Raw genomic sequence first — 18,732 nt, 5'->3', positions numbered from 1 at the left:
TGATTCTGTAACATTTCAATTTAGACAATCTTATAATATCATCTCCCTATGACTTGAAGACTCCTCATTTAAGCGGGCATAATAAGTGAGATGTTTATGTTGCTGTGTCGTTTGTCTAAATTGTGTACTGAGACATATAATAAACTCATTTTCAGTATATTGTCACCAACAGCACATTATTATAGTCAAAAGAAGTAAGGTCCGTTTGCCGGTAAATGCTGTAAATGATCAAAATCTTAGTCTAAATGTGCTCCGTTGGCATTTTGCTTATTGTTTATTCTAAGAATTGTAGCATTGATTGCATCTCTCCTCACACTCTTTCCCTCCCTCTAATTAATCAAATCAACAGTCCGCATATTTTAAAGACACATTCAAATCAGTTGTCCAATTTGTCGGCTCTCATCAATGATGAATGCCTCGCCATCCATCTTATCTTGAGCCGGTGCTTGTTTTGCATCTTTATGTGTGCATTGTTTTGTTAGAATATTGTTATCTTAGTGGGTTATTTTTGTTTTTTTTTACCATGCCTGCTGTTCAACCCTCCCTCCTCCTAGGAGCACTTCCATTTCCCTGTTATTCCCATCAGTACCTCCACTCTCATGATTTTTATTTTGGTCCCATCATTCCTTTAGGCCACCAACCTGGTTCCCTCCTCCACCAACAATGCCACCCTTTCCTTTACAAGTCCTGATGTCTCCATACTAAACTACCAATCTGCACTCTACCAGCCCTCTGCTGCCTCCATGGCAGCTGTGGCCCAGAGGAGCATGCCCCTGCAGCCGGGGGCTCCTCAGCTCTGCGCTGCCCGGCCCGACCCCTTCCAGCAGGCGCTCATCGTCTGCCAACCTGGCTTCCAAGGTAAGAAGGTCTGACCAGTCAGTATGCATTAGTGTGAATAGATAGAAGTGGATTTGTGGTCGTCTGTGCAAAACATCAGATCCCAGCCATGAGCACCTGCACTAGAACTGGCCGCGATATGAGGATTATACTAAAAAAAAAACAGCATTTATCTGGTGCCATACATACAGCGTTGGAGTCACTTTTAGGTCTTTCTCTGTGTGCACAGACTGTCCTCCCCTTTTTGCTGGCTTTTTGTCATTTTGTTTTCACAGGTAGAGTCAGTCGTTCCATACAAACAGTGATTCGATGTTAACTTGATGAGGCAATTAATCATTTTAAGAAAATGGAAAATCTTTGTGTAAGGCTTGTTTGTCTCTGTTTTTGCACTGGGAGGGCTGAAGATCCCTAAGGCATTATTCGGTTTGTTTATTTATTCTTTTTATGGAATGGGTGTTAAAGAAATCCATTATTAGAAACTGTTTGCATACTATTACCATGACTACTGTTTTGTTTTCCCAAGTACTGTTGCTATGTTCGAACACAGCGGAAGGGTTTTGACATCTATTGAATGCGCATAAATCAGTGTTAAAAAAAAAACACGTTATGTGATCTCTTGCATGTCCTCTGATCTCTTGCAGACGGCATGATGCTGTTTGTAAAGTGTTTATTTACTTATTTGTTGACATACTCTGTACATGTGCTTTATTTGTGCACAGGGCTGCAGGCGTCTCCTTCCAAGCATACCAGTTACTCTGTGCGGATGGAGAATGCTGTTCCCATAGTGACGCAGGCCCCTGGTGCCCAGCCTCTGCAGATCCAACCTGGCCTGCTTACCCAGGTAGGAAGAGTATCACAGAGAAGCAACTAATAGAGTTTTTTTGGCTCTGTCAGACTTGGAACTGCTCACACTCAAAGGAAGCTCACTCCATCCTTTTTTTTTTTTTTTTTCATAAGCCTTCACTAAGAATAGTATGTATCGATGGAGGCTGGAAATCACTCAATGTTCCTGACCCTGCCCCTGCTGGCAGCTGTTTTTTTCCTGAGTGCATTCAGGCCAAGCTCTCCTGTGCATTGCTCCCTGCCTCTCTCTCTCTCTCTCTCTCTCTCTCTCTCTCTCTCTCTCTCTCTCTCTCTCTCCTCTCCTTCCTCTTATTCTCTCCCCCTCGCTCACTCTCTCTACTGTCCCCCTCTCCTGGAGGCTGAGGGAGGCTGCCACGGTCTGATGCACACAAAGGCAGGAGCCTTTCACACAGAGTAGGCCTTCACTGGAGCCTGTTACAGTGGAGCGGGAGCTTTAGCTGCTAATGTACAGTTGTTGGAAGTAACAGAGAGTGACTGTACATCACTTTCTCTTCACACACACACACACACACACACACACACACACACACACACACACACACTGTCGACCACTTCCATCACCACACCACCTTTTTCCCTATGGAAATTTCCATGAAGGCTTTAAATATCCCTGTGAATCCAGGGAGTTTGAAGCTCTCCCTTATCTCCAGTTAATCATGCAGTAGGTAGGCAGACAGGCAGCAAAGCTGTGTGTGTGTGTGTGTGTGTGTGTGTGTGTGTGTGTGTGTGTGTGTGTGTGTGTGTGTGTGTGTGTGTGTGTGTGTGTGTGTGTGTGTGTGTGTGTGTGTGTGTTTCTATGGTGGGTTAATCTGTCAGATACCAAATGGTGATTAGCTCCAGGGCTGCTTCCAAGTCAGGCGCTCCAAATTACAGGCCTCAGAGGATCCTGGGAGGTCAGGGGAAGCTTGTGTGAGGCTCTGCATGACCAGAAAATTCACAACATCACCACCATCCATGGATATGATGGATCTATCAGAGAGACAATAAAACAAAACATCGATGTGTCGTTAAGGAAAATGGAAATTACATGACCTGTTAATATCAAGTGTGGATCACACATTGCTGCCGTGCTCTGCAGGTATTCACCTCTGTCTGCGCATGTTAACTAAAGACAGGCAATAGTTAACACAAGCAGATGGTTTATATAGGCCAGCACACCTAATAACTGGGTGTGTGGTGTGTGTGTGCGTGTTTATTACTTTACGGTGGGAGGTCTCACAGACTCAGCTGAGTCCTTTTTTGCCTCTTGGTTGCATTCTCCCCACCTGCGCCTTCACTCGCGCTGTGCTCTCTATTGCCCATGCACCCTTTTCCCACCTTGGACCCATGCAAGTTTAGCCCCCAAGCTCCCTGGGTGTGCAGAGAGGGGGCAGAGTGAAGGAGGCTCTAAGCAGGGAGGCAGGGAAACCAGCAGGACCTTTATCTGGAGCAGGAATGCAGAAAATGTGGAAACAATTGGGGAGTGAGAGCTGGGGCTTTCAAAGCCCCGAGGTGACAAAGGGTTTTCACCCAGGGAGTGTAGGTCGAGGTGGGAGGCGATGGGCCGCTGATAGTGATGGTGTACTCTGAGAAGAAAGAAAAGGCCTCTTAACTGGGTTACCATTTCAGGGCAGACAGGCTGGTTACACAACGCAGACGCCTAGTGAGAGAGGCATGTAGAGTGCCGGGAATGGAGATAGAGCGAGCAGGAGGAGGAGAAGGAGAGAGCAGGAGATGGATGGATGTATTACAGTCTCTTAATGGCATGTTGATAAAAGGTCTTGGATGTGGTCTGAGATGTAAAGACCATCTCCAGCTCCAGAATGTTCCATTAGTGATGTCAGTTATCAGTGCACAGACATGGCAGCACTGCTGGCCTGCAGATGCCCCCAGCAACGCTTCAACCACAGGCAGGCTGGTTGGGACTTTGCAACCTGCCTCAGACAAAAACAATTCAGAACAGAACAGCTACATTTTGTCAGAATATAATGGAAACAGACAGTGCAAAGCAAATATGTGATTACAAAGATTAAGGTTAAGATAAAGTTGAAAGATAAATGTAAAAATGAAATTTCCGTAGTGTACAGATTATCTGCTTTGCATTTTGAATGGTGCCTCTGTCTCTCTCTCTCTCTCTCTCTCTCTCTCTCTCTCTCTCTCTTTTTCTCTCTTTCTCTCTCTCTCTTTCTTTTCCTTTATTTAAACGTGTGTGCTGCAGCACACACTGATGGCTCTGTAAATAGATGTGCAAATGGTATTAAAGGAACAATTCATTAGCCCTGACATTAAAGTGCTAATCAATAGAACTGCATTAAACTATTAGGGTTACACACACATGGTAACACACAAACAAGCTCAGGCATGCATGAACGCACACTCATCTTGGCACAACTTGGGGCATATTATGCCCGATTGTCCTCCTGTTCTGCATCAGAAATACAAAGTAGCCTCTTTCACAGCAGCATGAATAGGCCTACAAATTTAATTAGAACATAGGTTGATTTGACTCAAGTCAAACACATAATCACACTAACACGCAGACACACACACACACACACACACACACACACACACACACACACTCATATGCATGCAGACAAAGAAAGAAGCTTCTGTACATCTTTATTAAGTCCTGGTCTTATCTCTTTTGTCGATGGATGTCTCCTGAAAGCTGGCGGAGTTCATTTTGCATGCCGAGTAGCTGGTTTAAACCAGCTGTTACGCACTTTTGAAAAGATACGTTGTCATTTATCACAACACCCTGAAACTAATCAGCCACGTTCAATGAGTTCCCTTTGTTCTTGCGTTTATAATGTTGAAATTAAAAGACGCATAAAAAAAAAAGTTGCAGTCCCGTGACAGACTTCATAAAACAAATGGATGAATTTCATAGTTTGTATGTTTTGTTACATGGCAACTGACTGTTTTTCTGTATCTACTGTCCCTTTCCTTTCAATCCCCACTCCCCTTCTTCCCCACCCTCTTTTGTCTATGCCCCCACTCTGTGTTCTCCTACCTCAGCAGGCCTGGCCCAGCGGCACCCAGCAGATCTTGCTTCCTCCAGCCTGGCAGCAGCTCACCCACACCTCAGTCCAGCATGCCACTGTCATCCCCGACTCCATGAGCAGCACGCAGCCTCTCGCCAACTGGAGGTGATCACCGCTTTCTTTCTTTGAACTGCACCCAGCCAGTCTTTTACTGATGTCTGAATATTGTAGCCGACGGTGTCCGACCATCTTCTCGTGATAAATAAATCGAATAGGTCGACGTGTGTCACTTTAAAGCTTGAAAGATAAAGCACGTTGCCAAAAATATAGTTTATACACATAAAATCAGGGGCAAGCCTGTAGGTCAGGTCAGATAAATTGATTTCAAAGGCCAGCAGTGGTTTTATGGCTTTTATAGGTCAGGATGTGCTATAGGAAGATGTTATGGCATAAGACTGATTGACCGAGGAGCCTGTACCTCCCTGACAGCTTGTCGTTTATCGTCAATGAATCACAGTCCCCACGTGAACACTGGTGCTTTTAAAGTGTGAGAGCAGATTTACCATAGGGAGATGGGATATATGTACATGTAGAGACATATTGTCTAGTATAGCCTGTCACTGTCACTGCGATGACTCGATAAATGGATGGATAGATGGGAGAAGGCAATCTGCAGGGAGATAAGGAGGATGCAGGTATATAATGTGTATGCGGAGGACTTCTGGGGCCATGTATGCACCGATTCATTCGGAGCTGTCCATCTGTGTCCCGCCTCCCCGTCTCTCCCTCCCTTTCTGTCCAGCGGCAGCTCTGTCGTCCTCAGAGAGACGATTGGGAAAGTGTCGCACTTCCTCTGCAGAGCTATCGCTCCGCAGCTGCTGGTGTCAGCTCCTCTGCCCTCCCTCTTTGCTCTCTCCCTCACTCGTTCCCTCTCCCTCCTTCCGTCCTCTTTAGAAAAGTTAGCTGCTGCCACCCGCTGGCTTCTGTGGGGAAAAAAAAAACATCTCCTGTCTTTCCTTTTTTTCCTCGCCAATGTTGGGTTTGATTATCCTGATGTATAAATGTATTTTTCTTTGCTACTTCACTTGCAGGTTTCTTATTGTTGTAGTAACATAAAACTGTTATGTTACAGGAATTCCCATCCTCATGGCAGCCATTATAATCCCATCATGCAGCAGCCAGCCTTGTTGGCTGGACACGTTACGCTCCCATCCAACCAGGCGCTTAATGTGGGAGTGGCACACGTTATGAGGCAGCCCTCAACCAATAACAACTCCTCTTCCAAAAAGAACAAACAGCACCAGATGTCTGCCAGGTACGCTGACACTCATATGACTCATAATACTGTACATCATCCTACTGGCAGCTAAAGACCATCACAAACACAACATGAGGTCTCACTGCTTTTGATTTTGATCTCCAGCATCTGTGTATTTTACCCTCTACCGTATGTGACACTTACCCTCTTCTCTATCTTTTTATTTTATTTTATAAGGAACATGTCAGCCTACGAGGTGTCGTCGTCTCAGGCGGTGCTGTCTCCGCAGCGCTCCAAGCGGGTGAAGGAGAACACGCCTCCACGCTGCGCTGTGCTACAGAACGGCTCAGTGACCAACTGCCCGCCCCCGCAGGGCTGTGTGGGTGGCGGGTGGGGGTCCAGCGAAGCAGAGCAGGCTTCCAGCACCACCCGCGACCATCAGCACCAGCACCACGTCCCCAGACAGACCATCATCATCCCCGACACGCCCAGCCCCGCAGTCAGCATCATCACCATCAGCAGTGACACAGATGAGGAAGATGACCACAAACAAAACAACAGGTCAGATGAATGTGGTTCTATTTCGCTCAGTTGATACAGGCTGAGAAGATGGATTATCGTTGGGATTACCAGTGCTTGTCACTGCTTTGATTTAGCAGAATAGAGACATTTTTTTCACCTTCACCAGCTCAACTAAGAAGCCAGCTTTCTGCCATCTTATTTTGTATGTTTCAGTGATTACATATTGTTACAAATTATGGGTATGATATAAGGCATTTTCAATGACATTTCTCCGTGTTTCTAGTCTCATGATGACTGTGGCAGTGGTATTTTGCGACCATTGATGAAATCATACAGTCGCCTGACAACAGAAAAGAAATATTTGCCATAGACAACTCTTGTATGCTGTCACATGCTGTACTGAAATACAAAGTAACCAATCACAGAGTACGAAGAAAAAGAATTGTGAGATTTATACACTGAAAAAAAAAGTCAGAAGTGTGTTTTTGACAAACATTTGGTAACACTTTACCTGAAGGTATCTACATAAGAGTGACATGACACTGTCATGACACATGAACCCTAACCCTAACCACGAACTTGTCATGACAAAAACCAACTGACACTTATTAAAAGAAGCGTTATGTCATAAACGTTTATGACTTGTTTATAATGTTTATGATTAGGGTTAGGTTAGGGTTAGGGTTCATGTGTCATGACAGTGTTATAGATACCTTCAAGTAAAGTGTAACCAAACATGTTATACTTGGCTACAGCATACAATTAAAGAGAGGATGTAAAATCTGATTACAATTTACCAATACGCTAGCATCATGATGTTCTAATATTGGTGGCCTTGAGTTTACCTAGGTCACTGGAGTTGATTTCTCAGTAACATTCCACTCTGGTCCCCTTCTCTTCCTTCAGTTCATCGTCAAAGCAGCGGAAGAATGTCATCAGTTGCGTGACGGTCCACGATTCACCCGACTCCGACTGTTCCAGCAACAACAGCCCCTACAGTGTGGAGCCCAGACACCCGAACAACAACAGTTACGACACAAAGACCACCATCCTGGACAACTACAACAATGGGAACCCCCGCACCATCATCATTCCCCCTCTTAAAACCCAGAGCAGTGAGGTCCCGAATGAGTGTGAGCGCCTGATGCCAGGTGAAGGACTGTGAAAGATGCTTTCCTCACCTGAAACACATTTTCATGCATAAGATAGTAACCAATTACCTAGTGACTGCTTCCCAATTAACCAAACTTGTATCTTCTCCTGTGCAGATGCAATGAATTATCAGAATACAGCTTACAAGTTCAAATCCTCCAATGGAGTGGTGTCTGGCAGTAATCACCTACAAGGGGGCGTGTCCTACCGACAGCAGCGTTCAGGGCCACACCCCCTCCAGCAGCAGCCTCTCAATCTCAGCCAGGTATGGTGAAACGTGTGTTATCACTATCAGCGTGTGAAACCTTGAATCTTTTAGGATCAGGTTTTAGAGGAACTGTATATATTGCATATAGTGTATTACCTATTTAGCTTATTTTGGGAAATATGCTTTTTCATGTTCTGTGAGATGAGAAGATCAATACCACCCTCATGTCTGTGTGGTAAATAGGAAGCGGCCACTAAGCCAGTTAGCTTAGTTTAGCACAGAGACTGGAACCTGGGGGGAAAACAGTTAGCCTGGCTCTGTCCAAGATTACAAAAGAGAAATATGACAACGATATTGATCCTCAAAAGTTTGAAATATCCTCGAGCAATACAACTGACATTCAGCCCCTTTTATCATCTCCTCTTCCAGGCCCAGCAGCACATGGTAGCCGAGCGAAATGGTCATCGACGCCAGCAGGCTTACATCACCCCAACCATCGCCACTCAGGCCCCGTACTCCTTCCATCACAATAGCCCCTCTCACACGGGCAATGTCCACCCGCACCTGGCTGCCACACACCTACCCAGCCAGCCCCACCTCTACACCTACACAGCCCCTGCTGCTCTGGGCTCCACCGGCACCGTGGCCCACCTGGTGGCGTCGCAGGGCTCGGCGCGCCACCACGCAGTCCAGCACGGAAGCTACCCGCCGAGCATCGTCCACCAGGTCCCAGTCAGCATGGGCCACCGCGTGCTGCCCTCGCCCACCTTGCACCACAGCCAGTACCAGGCCCAGTTTGCCCACCAGGCCTACATCAGCGCTTCACCCGCCTCCACTGTCTACACTGGATACCCGCTGAGCCCCACTAAGGTCAACCAGTACCCTTACCTCTAGAGAAGACACTGACTGACACTGGAGAGCCTGAGCCAGCGCTGCTGCTGCTGCTGCTGCCCCCCGAAACCTAACTGCCCCGAACACCGTCAACATCCTAAACATCCTCTCCTCGACCTCAGACATAAACAGAGACAGAGGAACATGCAATCCTCATGAAACTGTCACGTATAACTTGAAGATATAACGACAGAGAGAGAAAGGAAAAAAAGAGATTCACAGCCTCTCTAGAAGGGAAAGATGGGGTTGAATTTCAGAGGGGTACAGTTCAAGATGTTCTTTTTACAATTATTTTTTTTCTTCTCCTGAAAGGGCCAGTTTTTGCTTCTTCTTTTTTTTTTTTTGTCTATTCTTCACTTTACTTTATGAGAAAAAGTAATGTCTCATTAGTTTTACAGGGAAGTTTGAAACAGGCCTTTCGGGACAGTGGAGGTTCTCTGGTTGGTTTTCTTTTATTTTCCCCTCTTAAATTTGGGAAGTGACTGTTGAACAGGGGTTACTGACTGGAAGTTTGGAATCCCAAGAGATTTGGGAGAAGGTGAAATACGGAAACCTGCTGCTCTTCAAAGAAAAAAAAATATTGATGGCCTTGAACTGTCTTAATATTTCCAAATCATTCACGGTGTGGGGCGAACAGAGAGGCAACTCCCCACACTCCACCTTCTCCAGCCAGAGGAGGCTTCTGGAAATATAACCAACAGAAGACAACAAACTTTTTAGTGTATTTATAGATATTTTTGTTCCTTTATGTTTCACCTTTATGATGATACTTCAGTTTTAGCTAGGTGTCTTAGCTGGGCCCCGTTCTTAGAATGTAGCAGTCTGCACCTGTTTGTTTTAAGAAGACAACTTTTTTTTCCTGATACCAATAGATTTATTTGTTCCTCTTTTTTTCTATGTGATTGCACAAAGTGGTTATTATAACATAGGCATGTACAACGTGATTGTCTGTGTGTGCTACTGTCAGCCATGCGTGTGTAGTCCACCTCCTTAAAACTCTCTTCAGTCTTTAGGTTTTGACCATTGTTCCCTCGTAGTGCCTTACATATACTATAACGACACAGTTTACTTGGCTTGGATCCTGAAAGCCACAAGAGACTATAGCTATACTTAGAGACACATGTTTCCCTGGTTTCACATCCTAGTCGGGGCAGTTGTAGCTCTCTTCCAGGTGTAGGCTCAGCCCCTTGCTGTATCTTGTTCTTAATGACAGCATACTATACATGATGAAGATTAATGTCAGAGTCGATATCACGCTGAGCTATTTTATTATGTGTGCATGAGATAACTTGCCTGGGGTACTTACCAAAGTCATAGATAAAATTCTTGTTACATTTTGCTCTGGATATTGATGTAAATATGAAAATGTACAGTATAGCTGTAGCTGTAAACCTTTATATCACAGTGGCACCCTAAATGTGGCTCTAGTTTGAAATATATTTGTCGTTGTTTTTTTATAATCACGCGAGGGAATTTATGCATCGTGATTAGGGAGCAGAGATATCAGCTCAGTATTCGTGTACAGGTAAAGAGTTACAGTACAGTGGGTGAGACACAGTAGGGGTTGTTTTTCAAGGTTTAAAGCTAGTCCGAGAGAAGGGCCTGACAGAAAGTAATAGTTGCCATGACGGTGGTTCTGTGAGGCTATAGGGATAGCCAGGCAGCAGAGAAGAGGCAGAGTATCGAGGGTTGTTTGAGAAGAGAAATTCTGTGTAGGCACGAGTGAGAGAGCTGTTTGAAAGCGTAGGGTCAGTTTAGGTAGGGACTGTGGAGGGCAGGGTGAAACGCTCTATCTTAAATGGGATTCAAATGGTAGCAAGTTGGCACTGAGCAGGTTGATAGTAACACTGAGCCCGGGTGGTTGGTAGGAGCCCAAAAGGGGGCGCCACCTTACCTGAATGCACACTTCTAATTCTGACACGAATCCTTTTGTTGTTGTCATGTGTTGCTGGTGGCGTCGTTGATTTCTCCAGCAAAGATATGTGGAAGTTATTTGTTGCGCTTGAGGTTTGGGTAGCATCTCAGAGCTGCAAGAACAGAACAGAAGGGAGATGACACAGCATACACCTGGAAGGGCACGGTGTGGACCATTTGTTGCCACTGTCCATTTGTCTTCGAACCAGGTACACCACAGACATCGCCACGCCAGCCGAAACGGGGATACCGGAACACTTAGAGAACCAATAGGGCTGTCGCTTTGTGTGTTTGCTGCTTGATTTAATGGACATCTTTTTTTTTTTTTTTTTTTTTTTCTTGTAGCCAATGATACAAATAATCTCCTCTGTTCGTTTGTCCTCTTGAACGTAGGCACATCAGTACTGCTGGTGGTTTTAGTGAATGCCTTCCCCTCTCATTCATGGTATGCCATAGTACTTGCATTTGAAGTGATTTATTATTATTTCTGTTTAACTTAACTTCATCTTGAACTTTTTTTGACCTGGCTGTAGTACATGTTGTGTTTATTTTTTAGAGATTGTTGCAATAATTCTTGTGGATGTTTTATCAGAGTGTGTGTGTGTGTGTGTGTGTGTGTGTGTGTGTGTGTGTGTGTGTGTGTGTGTGTGTGTGTGTGTATTTTGAAAAAAGAAATCCCTTGACGGGCCCCAGAGTGGTTTGTCATCCTGGTACTTTTTCCTCCCACAACTCTCCACTTCCCCGTCAGCTCCAGCATGCAAGCCTATGGTCCGGGTAGTTAAAGATGTGATTACGTAGTACGTTGCTGGTTACACCATTCTTCTCTGTTCTGTTGTCTTTTTATTTGATTTGATTTGATTTGATCTACTTAATTTCCTCTAGGTCATTGGGGCCTAAGCACACACGCATAAGGGAGATGATTTTCCATTGAAATCTTTTTGGCTTCTCTGTTATGAGACAGACTACTGAAACATTCCACTGTTTGAGGGAATTTGGCGTTGCCCATGCTACGCTGCTGTCCTGTCCCCTCTTCTGTCAGCACGGGGATAGCATTGTCACACTAGGACTTTTTTTTTTCTTTTTACGCTCTTCCCACCAAAGAATTCAACAGATGGATCATGTACAGTTCAGCACAGCACAGTACAGTACAGTACAGTACAAGCAATCCCCCACAGCGTTGCTAGAGCAGACAGGCAATAACTTCTGTTCTCATTTTGAAACGCTCTACAAGTGCTTTTGAGGACATGTTGTTTTACCCCCCCACCCCCACCCCAAGCAAATGCATGTGTGCATATGATGTAGACAAGGAGGATTTAACATACTTAATGCATACAGCAGTCGTTAATTGGTTTAGAAGCTGGATGTTCAACTTTAAGAAGAGCTGCAGTCTGTTTTAAAAGCTTTTTTTTGTTTTGCTTTCATGACTCCTCACACTGTTGTTGTTGTTGTTGTTGTTGTTGGGTTTTTTTTTTTTTTTTTACGTTGTTGATGTTGTAGCTTTATTGGTGTTGTATGAAAATGAATTGAATTTTACATTAGCGTGCCATGAAATAGAATGACCTGTAAAAATTGATTAATCAAAAATGTACCAACTATACCTTTAAAACCATGGTCACCCGCACAAAATGAATGTAATACGTGACCTGCGGCATCTGAAATGGCTTTAGATCTTTCTCAGTGGGTGACCATTTAATTTCTACACCGTTTGTGGCCATGCATGATGCAATAATTATACATCTGATCGCCAGCAAAATCCCATATGAGAGAAGTAATGTAAAAGTACCACTATCCTCATGACTAGGGGGATATCAAATAATCGCTAGATATTCTCAAATGAAACATCCAATTAAGAGAAGCCCTCTATGCGCAACATTGTGGAAAATGACTTGATGTGTATGATACCTTTGTCTATTACTCTGTTTCACATAGCCAATGTTTTGTGTTTTATAAAAAAAAAGGGGAAGCAGAAATGTGAGCATTAATGTAGATCGAGTGACCTTACAATTACCAAAATGTGCTTAAGTAGAGTGTTACGATATTTCGTGTTGTTAAGGTGAGCATAGCCTTCCCAGCTAGCGACTTTACTGTTAGAGTACTGCCTTCCAAATAACCAACGATACCTCCAAAGGTTTAAGGTGACATTTCAATTAGGGAAAACTGAATAAGGCAGTGTCTCACTCTCTATGAAGCCTGGCATTCTCCTTTCATATACACTCAAACTTCCAGCTTTGCTCATGGTGTTACCGTGAATACTCCTCCTCCTCCTCCTCCTCCTCCTCCTGGAGCTTTTGGAACCACTGAGAAACATTCCTGAGACGCATAATGGCGCACAGTGCTACATTAGTCTTCAGACAAACTCCTCTAAGGTGACTTGGAGCTCAGCGAGAAGTGTACAGATCACCTGCAACGTCAACCCGTTCCGTATAAACTGTTCGGCAAATGTCCAACAAAAGTACAGAGGGGTTAGGAGCAGGTGTTAGGTGGATTCCTCTTTAGCTGATGTCCTCTTCTGTCACCAGGAAATTCATAATCTAGCACCACAAGCATTCTTAAAGCCTTTTTTCGGATGAGAGTGTTTGTTTTTTGTTTTGTTTTTGACTTTTCATTAAGGAGATCTGCTCCTCCTTTTTGCTGGCTATTCCTTGGGGGAATTCAGGGTGAGGTGGTCAAGGTTTGATGCCATCAGTGATAGAGGGTGTCAGGTGATTACAATCGATGTATTTAAGAACCAAAACTGATTGAAATACGATTGTTTTCCTACTATCTTGATATATTCTAATTTGTGTAAAACCAGGCTAGGATATAGATTCATTTTCTACATCAAATCCCCTAATTGCGGTGTTGTAAGACCTTTGGTCCTACTTTCTACATTGAAAATGTAGCTTTTTTCCCCATTTTACGTTCCGAGACAATTCTAGCCAAAGATAGTTATTTTTGTGGTGTTAATAAATGGAATCTAGAAGTGGTAGAACCAAGCTACATTCAAAGTCAGATTTGCATGTTTACACTACAAAAATATGCATCTGAAGTTAGCGGTCATCTCAAAGTCACAATCCCTTTTAGTACATTCTCAAAATTGTCAATTAGAGAAGCTCAATTTCTCAAATAGCTACTTGCACAAGAATATTCACGCAAGCGGTTTATCAGTTTATTTACATTTTCTAAAGACCTAAGAGTGCATCAAACCCTGACCCCATTTTGTGTCCATTGCTGTATGGTTTCTCAACAGTGTAAAATCTCATTCTTTGTCGATAAATCTAATGTGTGCTGCAGTATTTCCTAGTATACTTCTCTGTTAATTGTCTTTTCTTATTTACTTTTGTTTATTGGGGTGTGATGTCTCATTATTTCAATCTGTTGATGTTAGCGTTCTATGTATACCCTGTTCATTAGCCTAATATTATTAAGTATGTTATGAGAATGGATATTTTACTGGCTTTATAGAATGTTTAAATAACTATAATAATGACAATAAGAAGAAGGATTAATTAAACCTCCTAACAAGTTGAGAACTTGCTACTAAGCGCTTGTGTTACCATTATGATGTTGTGTGCTTCTCTTAATCATTTTCGTTGTAGAAAAATGGAGTGAATTTATATTAGGCTTCGAAAAAAACTAATGATAGCATTGTACATTTTACAGGAGGATTTTAACAGACAAACAGCTTCGTCAAATAGAAGAATATAGTTATTTTAATTGTCCTCTTTACTAACTGTAGGGTGAGAAGGGGCTCGCGTTGTGGTGAACTATGTTATAGCTTGTTATTCACTGTTACTTTTGATCATTTTTTCGGTCTCCGAGGTGAATCGAGTTATTAATGAGAATTTGTATGCTCACATATGCATATTGTATATGTGTAGAAATGTAATCACACTTTGTCTTGGATTTACATTAAACTGTTAAGTCACGGCACCAGTATCCTGTTTTCTACTGTGTGTGTGTGTGTGTGTGTGTGTGTGTGTGTCCGTGCTTGTGCTATGTTGTGAGTTCTTGAGCATGCTAACTCTTATAATACATCAGAAAGGAAATAAAAATACACAACAATAAGCAAACATACTACATACACTATTTCTCCAAAATGTCCAAATGTTCATTTAAAGGTGTTTTCACTTATTTCCCTTATACACCCTTTTGATGCCCTGGGCATGAATCCAGTAGTGGAAGAAGATTATGTTCCCTTACGGAAGTAAAAGTAGATATACCACAATATAAAAAAAAATACTATGAAAGAATACTAAATGACAAGGAAAAGTGTAACAGGTTTGCCACGTATTAAAAGGTTAGGGTTAGGTTCAGGGCCATTTTGAGTGTTATATTTTATATTATAGAATTGTTAATAGTAATGCATTAATGTAGCATTATATTCTAATAGTTGTTTGAGGTACAAATCCAATATTTGGCAAAGGTTAACATACTGTGTGTTTTGTATGTAAAATAAAGTAACTAATAACTGTAACTAGCTATCAAATGTGGTGGGGTAAAAAGTGCAATGCAATATTTTCCTCTGGAATGCAGGAGAGTAGAAATAAAGTAGCATAAACTGATAATAAACTCAAGGGAAGTAGAAGTACATCAAAATTGTACCTAAATACAGTGGTTTTTACTACCGTTTAACTTATTTTATTATTTATTTTACATTTATTTGTATCTTTATTAATACATACTGTATGTATATGTTCATACTTATATTGTTTATATTCTTTTTATCTCTCTTATATTTAGAGAATGTGTGACATTGCACCAACAACACAATGACAAATTCCTTGTATGTGCAAAAAACGTACTTGGCAATCAGATTCTGATTCTGATTTGGTAATTGCACTATTCCACCACGGACGAAATCTCTGGCAGCTATTTTTATACCAATTTATTATGTCGTATTTTGAAAAGAGAGATCGTCAACATTTTTTGATTTTATTTTCCATGATGCTATGGCACACATAATACCAGCTAAATGTTCAGGAGGACGTACAGTAATTGAAAGCCAAACTGATCTAGAATCAGCAACATTAATATTAGTATATACCACTAGGTGGCAGTGCACACCAAAATGTTGACGTCTAGAAACTGGCACTGACGTGATTAGGGTATGCTGATCTGCTGATCATCTCCATTTATTTTCAACCACAAAACCTTGCTAAGCACGATGGTTAAAGCATGCACCAAGGGGGCCTATCTCAAGCCGTGCAAGCTCTTTTGGAATTTACTTCCCGAGTGAAATCATGCATTACGATAAAAAAAAGTGTGCATCCTTGCATAGTCTTGTCAGAAACTTAAACGTGCTTATAAATGTTGATGGAATTGTAAATTGACAGGCACAGTAGTTTATACCAACCAAAATTAATCCTTGCAAAAAAATAGACGGTGCCAGTTTGATAACTCTTTCTTTCAGCATGCCTCGGTACCGTTAAACTCTATTTAGCCAATAAAAAGCTGACGTTGATCTATAAATGCATGGCTATAAACCTAAACGCATGAAGCGACGTTGCCGTGGAAGCCGCAGACGCCAGTCAGTGAGAACCAACCTACTGTTTAAAACCCACTTTGACAGAAATGAGCTGCAGCCAATGACAGACGGTTTCGATAAGTAAGAAACTAATCAGATCGGTCAGTGGGCGGGACTAACCCAATCCTCAGGACGGGAGAAGGTAACTGTTACCGAAAGAGTGTCACATCATGAAAGCCAGCAACCAGCTCGTGCACGTTACGTTTACACTGAAATAACTTCAAACGCAGGCAGGTGGTTGCATGAAGCTTAGTGGCGAAGCCCCAGGCAGCATTTTATTTCATCCAAGGATATTTCTCGTAACCCAGACAAAGGAATTGACAGAGTTGGAGCTTCCTTTTTTGGTAAGTCTGAATGCGCAGCTATGAGCAGGCTGACAGGAATGGCTGGGTGAAAGGAGAAAAAAAAATCCTGTTATCTTTGCACTCAAAGCTAGCGTTGGGCAATATAACCAAAGTATGTATAGCTAACCCTTTTGTAGCATTTTGCTGTGACTCAAATGCGGGATGTAACCTGCTTTGTCTAGCCTTACGAAGAGCCACATGACCGTTAAAGTAACGGGACGGGATGTAGGACAAGAGACTGTCTTATCATGACGAGAGCCTGTAAGAGAGCGACTGAAAGCTATGGCCATTCTGCCGGGGATGGAGCCTGTGCTGGTCCTATGTGCGCTCCTCTTTTCACCACGTTGAACGGTTATCCGCCTAAATGTAGAGTTAGTTAGGTTGTTTAATGGGATAATAATTCCTCATTTGTGTGTATTTGACTAATGTTATTAACGTTACATTATAATAAATAGCCTTTTGGCCATGTGCATGACATGTTTCTTTCACAATGTAAAAACAACCCCCCAAATTTTATTTATTTTAACATGTTTTTATTATTATTATTATTATTATTATTATTATTATTATTATTATTATTATTATTATACTTCCGTGGAGAGATGCTTATTCAAATTTTTGTCTCAAATCCATAACAAATATAATTTTAGAATCCAAAAAAATGAAACTACATTAACTTTTTTGTTTATGAAAGGCCCAGTGCATAGTTTAAGCAAAATGTAGGCAATGGCCTAAAATAAAATGAAGAATTTTTTTTCAATTTCAGAAGAATTAGCCTCTCATTTTCCAACTGACCCATCTGTCCCTGTTTTTATTGCCATGTGCTTTAAAAATGTAACCATAATCAAATGGAATTAGAGCACACGTGGGCTTATTTGTACTTCAGTTTATCAGTGGTTGTTTCCAGTTAATGGCTGATTCATGAAGTGACGTTTGTAGTAAGAGAAAATGTGGCTGCTTTGTTGTGAGTGTCACATTGACTGTTGCTCTTTTGTTTTCAACAGCCATTCTTCATTGCGAGCACGTGTTATGGAAGGAGGGCCATAAACTAAAGGATACCAAGCCAGGCAGCATCTGAAATAAACCCAAACCTTGATTATCTCATTTTTTGGAATGAATCTTCTCTTCTTAACTGGATGAAATGCCTTGACCTTACCCCCGCCGTACCATGGCAAGTTTAGTCTCCTCTGTGGGTTTGGTGGTGATGCTCAAGGCTCTCATGCATGCCCGTGGCCAGCGTGCAGTGTTTCTTGGGATGACGGTGTTGGTAACAGTGATCGCAGCTGACTCACCTGTTGCAGGTAAGAGAACACCTTTTGCCGACTTGCACAACACGATCCCCTAATTTGTACCTTATGTTATAACTGACACAGTACAGTATCTTGTAAACATTCAGTTAGCTTTTAAACATTGACGCCATGTTGGGTTCAAGTTGCACTTGTAAGGTGATACATGCAAACCATGCATGTGCAGATCCACAGCCCCTTCCTACCAAAAGCTGGCTTCTCAGTGTCTTATACCATTTGCCTGATGAAGGTCTAGTACTGAAACATTGCCATTCAATTTATCCTTGCAAGTTAGACAGCGTGCAGGTGTTTCTTTGCAACTTTTGACATACTTAGCCCTCTCCTATGCACCTGTCTCATGCAATAGATGTGCATAGTACAGGCACATTTTTCTGTTCCAAACCAAAAATAACTATAGAGATCATTTTGAAGGACAAAAATACCCATTATTGTTTCTTATTGTAGTATAAGAAGTGGCAATCAACCCATGTAAAAAAAATAGTGAACATGTTATTTGTGTATTTGTGGAACAATTAGCCTAGGTCCTTATATTGTGTGTGTGTGTGTGTGTGTGTGTGTGTGTGTGTGTGTGTGTGTGTGTGTGTGTGTGTGTGTGCGCGCGCGCATCCTAATCGAGATGTGAGTCTTGATGGATTAGTTTCTGGTTTCACTTGTCCTGAGGATTGGGTTAGAGAGAAATTAGAAGCTTACCGCCATCTAGGTATCTATTCTCTATACAGCTTCTCCAGGGCAGGGTATAGCAGCAAATATCCTACATTATTTTTTTACCTTTATTTAATTTGGGTAGGTTTGCCAAGCATGAATGCTTATTTTCAGCAATATTTGACACAGTTACACACAGTCATATCTAGGAGATGCTTATTCCAACCACAGTCATGTTTGTGGGCCACTCACTCAGCAGCTGCACTGGAGCAGTTGGGTTTATCACGTGCCTTGCTCAAGGCTAACTTAACAAGCGACCTT

General features: G+C 42.4%; 2 protein-coding genes across 4 annotated transcripts in view; both read left to right on the top strand.

The window, feature by feature from the left end:
• hipk2 (homeodomain interacting protein kinase 2) overlaps nucleotides 1-14,524 on the top strand; it is a 77,739-nt gene extending 63,215 nt beyond the window's left edge. Inside the window, exons 8-15 of one of the 2 annotated variants that reach the window (XM_028584883.1) lie at nucleotides 633-858; nucleotides 1,557-1,678; nucleotides 4,702-4,832; nucleotides 5,800-5,982; nucleotides 6,163-6,486; nucleotides 7,354-7,580; nucleotides 7,716-7,864; nucleotides 8,237-14,524. In XM_028584883.1, the coding sequence (XP_028440684.1) occupies nucleotides 633-858; nucleotides 1,557-1,678; nucleotides 4,702-4,832; nucleotides 5,800-5,982; nucleotides 6,163-6,486; nucleotides 7,354-7,580; nucleotides 7,716-7,864; nucleotides 8,237-8,701 (1,827 nt within the window). In that variant the 3' untranslated portion in view covers nucleotides 8,702-14,524. Of the gene's footprint in view, nucleotides 1-632; nucleotides 859-1,556; nucleotides 1,679-4,701; nucleotides 4,833-5,799; nucleotides 5,983-6,162; nucleotides 6,487-7,353; nucleotides 7,599-7,715; nucleotides 7,865-8,236 lie in introns of both variants that reach the window. The other variant, XM_028584882.1, reaches the window with a different exon arrangement.
• A 1,770-nt stretch (nucleotides 14,525-16,294) lies between these two features.
• Nucleotides 16,295-18,732, top strand: part of si:ch211-1e14.1 (UPF0606 protein KIAA1549) — a 48,167-nt gene continuing 45,729 nt past the window's right edge. For both annotated transcript variants that reach the window (XM_028586187.1, XM_028586186.1), the window contains exons 1-2: nucleotides 16,295-16,462; nucleotides 17,467-17,763. In XM_028586187.1, coding sequence (XP_028441988.1) covers nucleotides 17,631-17,763 — 133 coding nt within the window. In that variant the 5' untranslated portion in view covers nucleotides 16,295-16,462; nucleotides 17,467-17,630. The remainder of the gene's footprint in view (nucleotides 16,463-17,466; nucleotides 17,764-18,732) is intronic.

Source organism: Perca flavescens, chromosome 8, assembly GCF_004354835.1.
Source record: "Perca flavescens isolate YP-PL-M2 chromosome 8, PFLA_1.0, whole genome shotgun sequence".
NCBI classification, from domain to species: Eukaryota; Metazoa; Chordata; class Actinopteri; order Perciformes; family Percidae; genus Perca; species Perca flavescens.
Note: the sequence above shows the minus strand (reverse complement) of the source record. Positions and strands in the feature narration are given on the sequence as shown.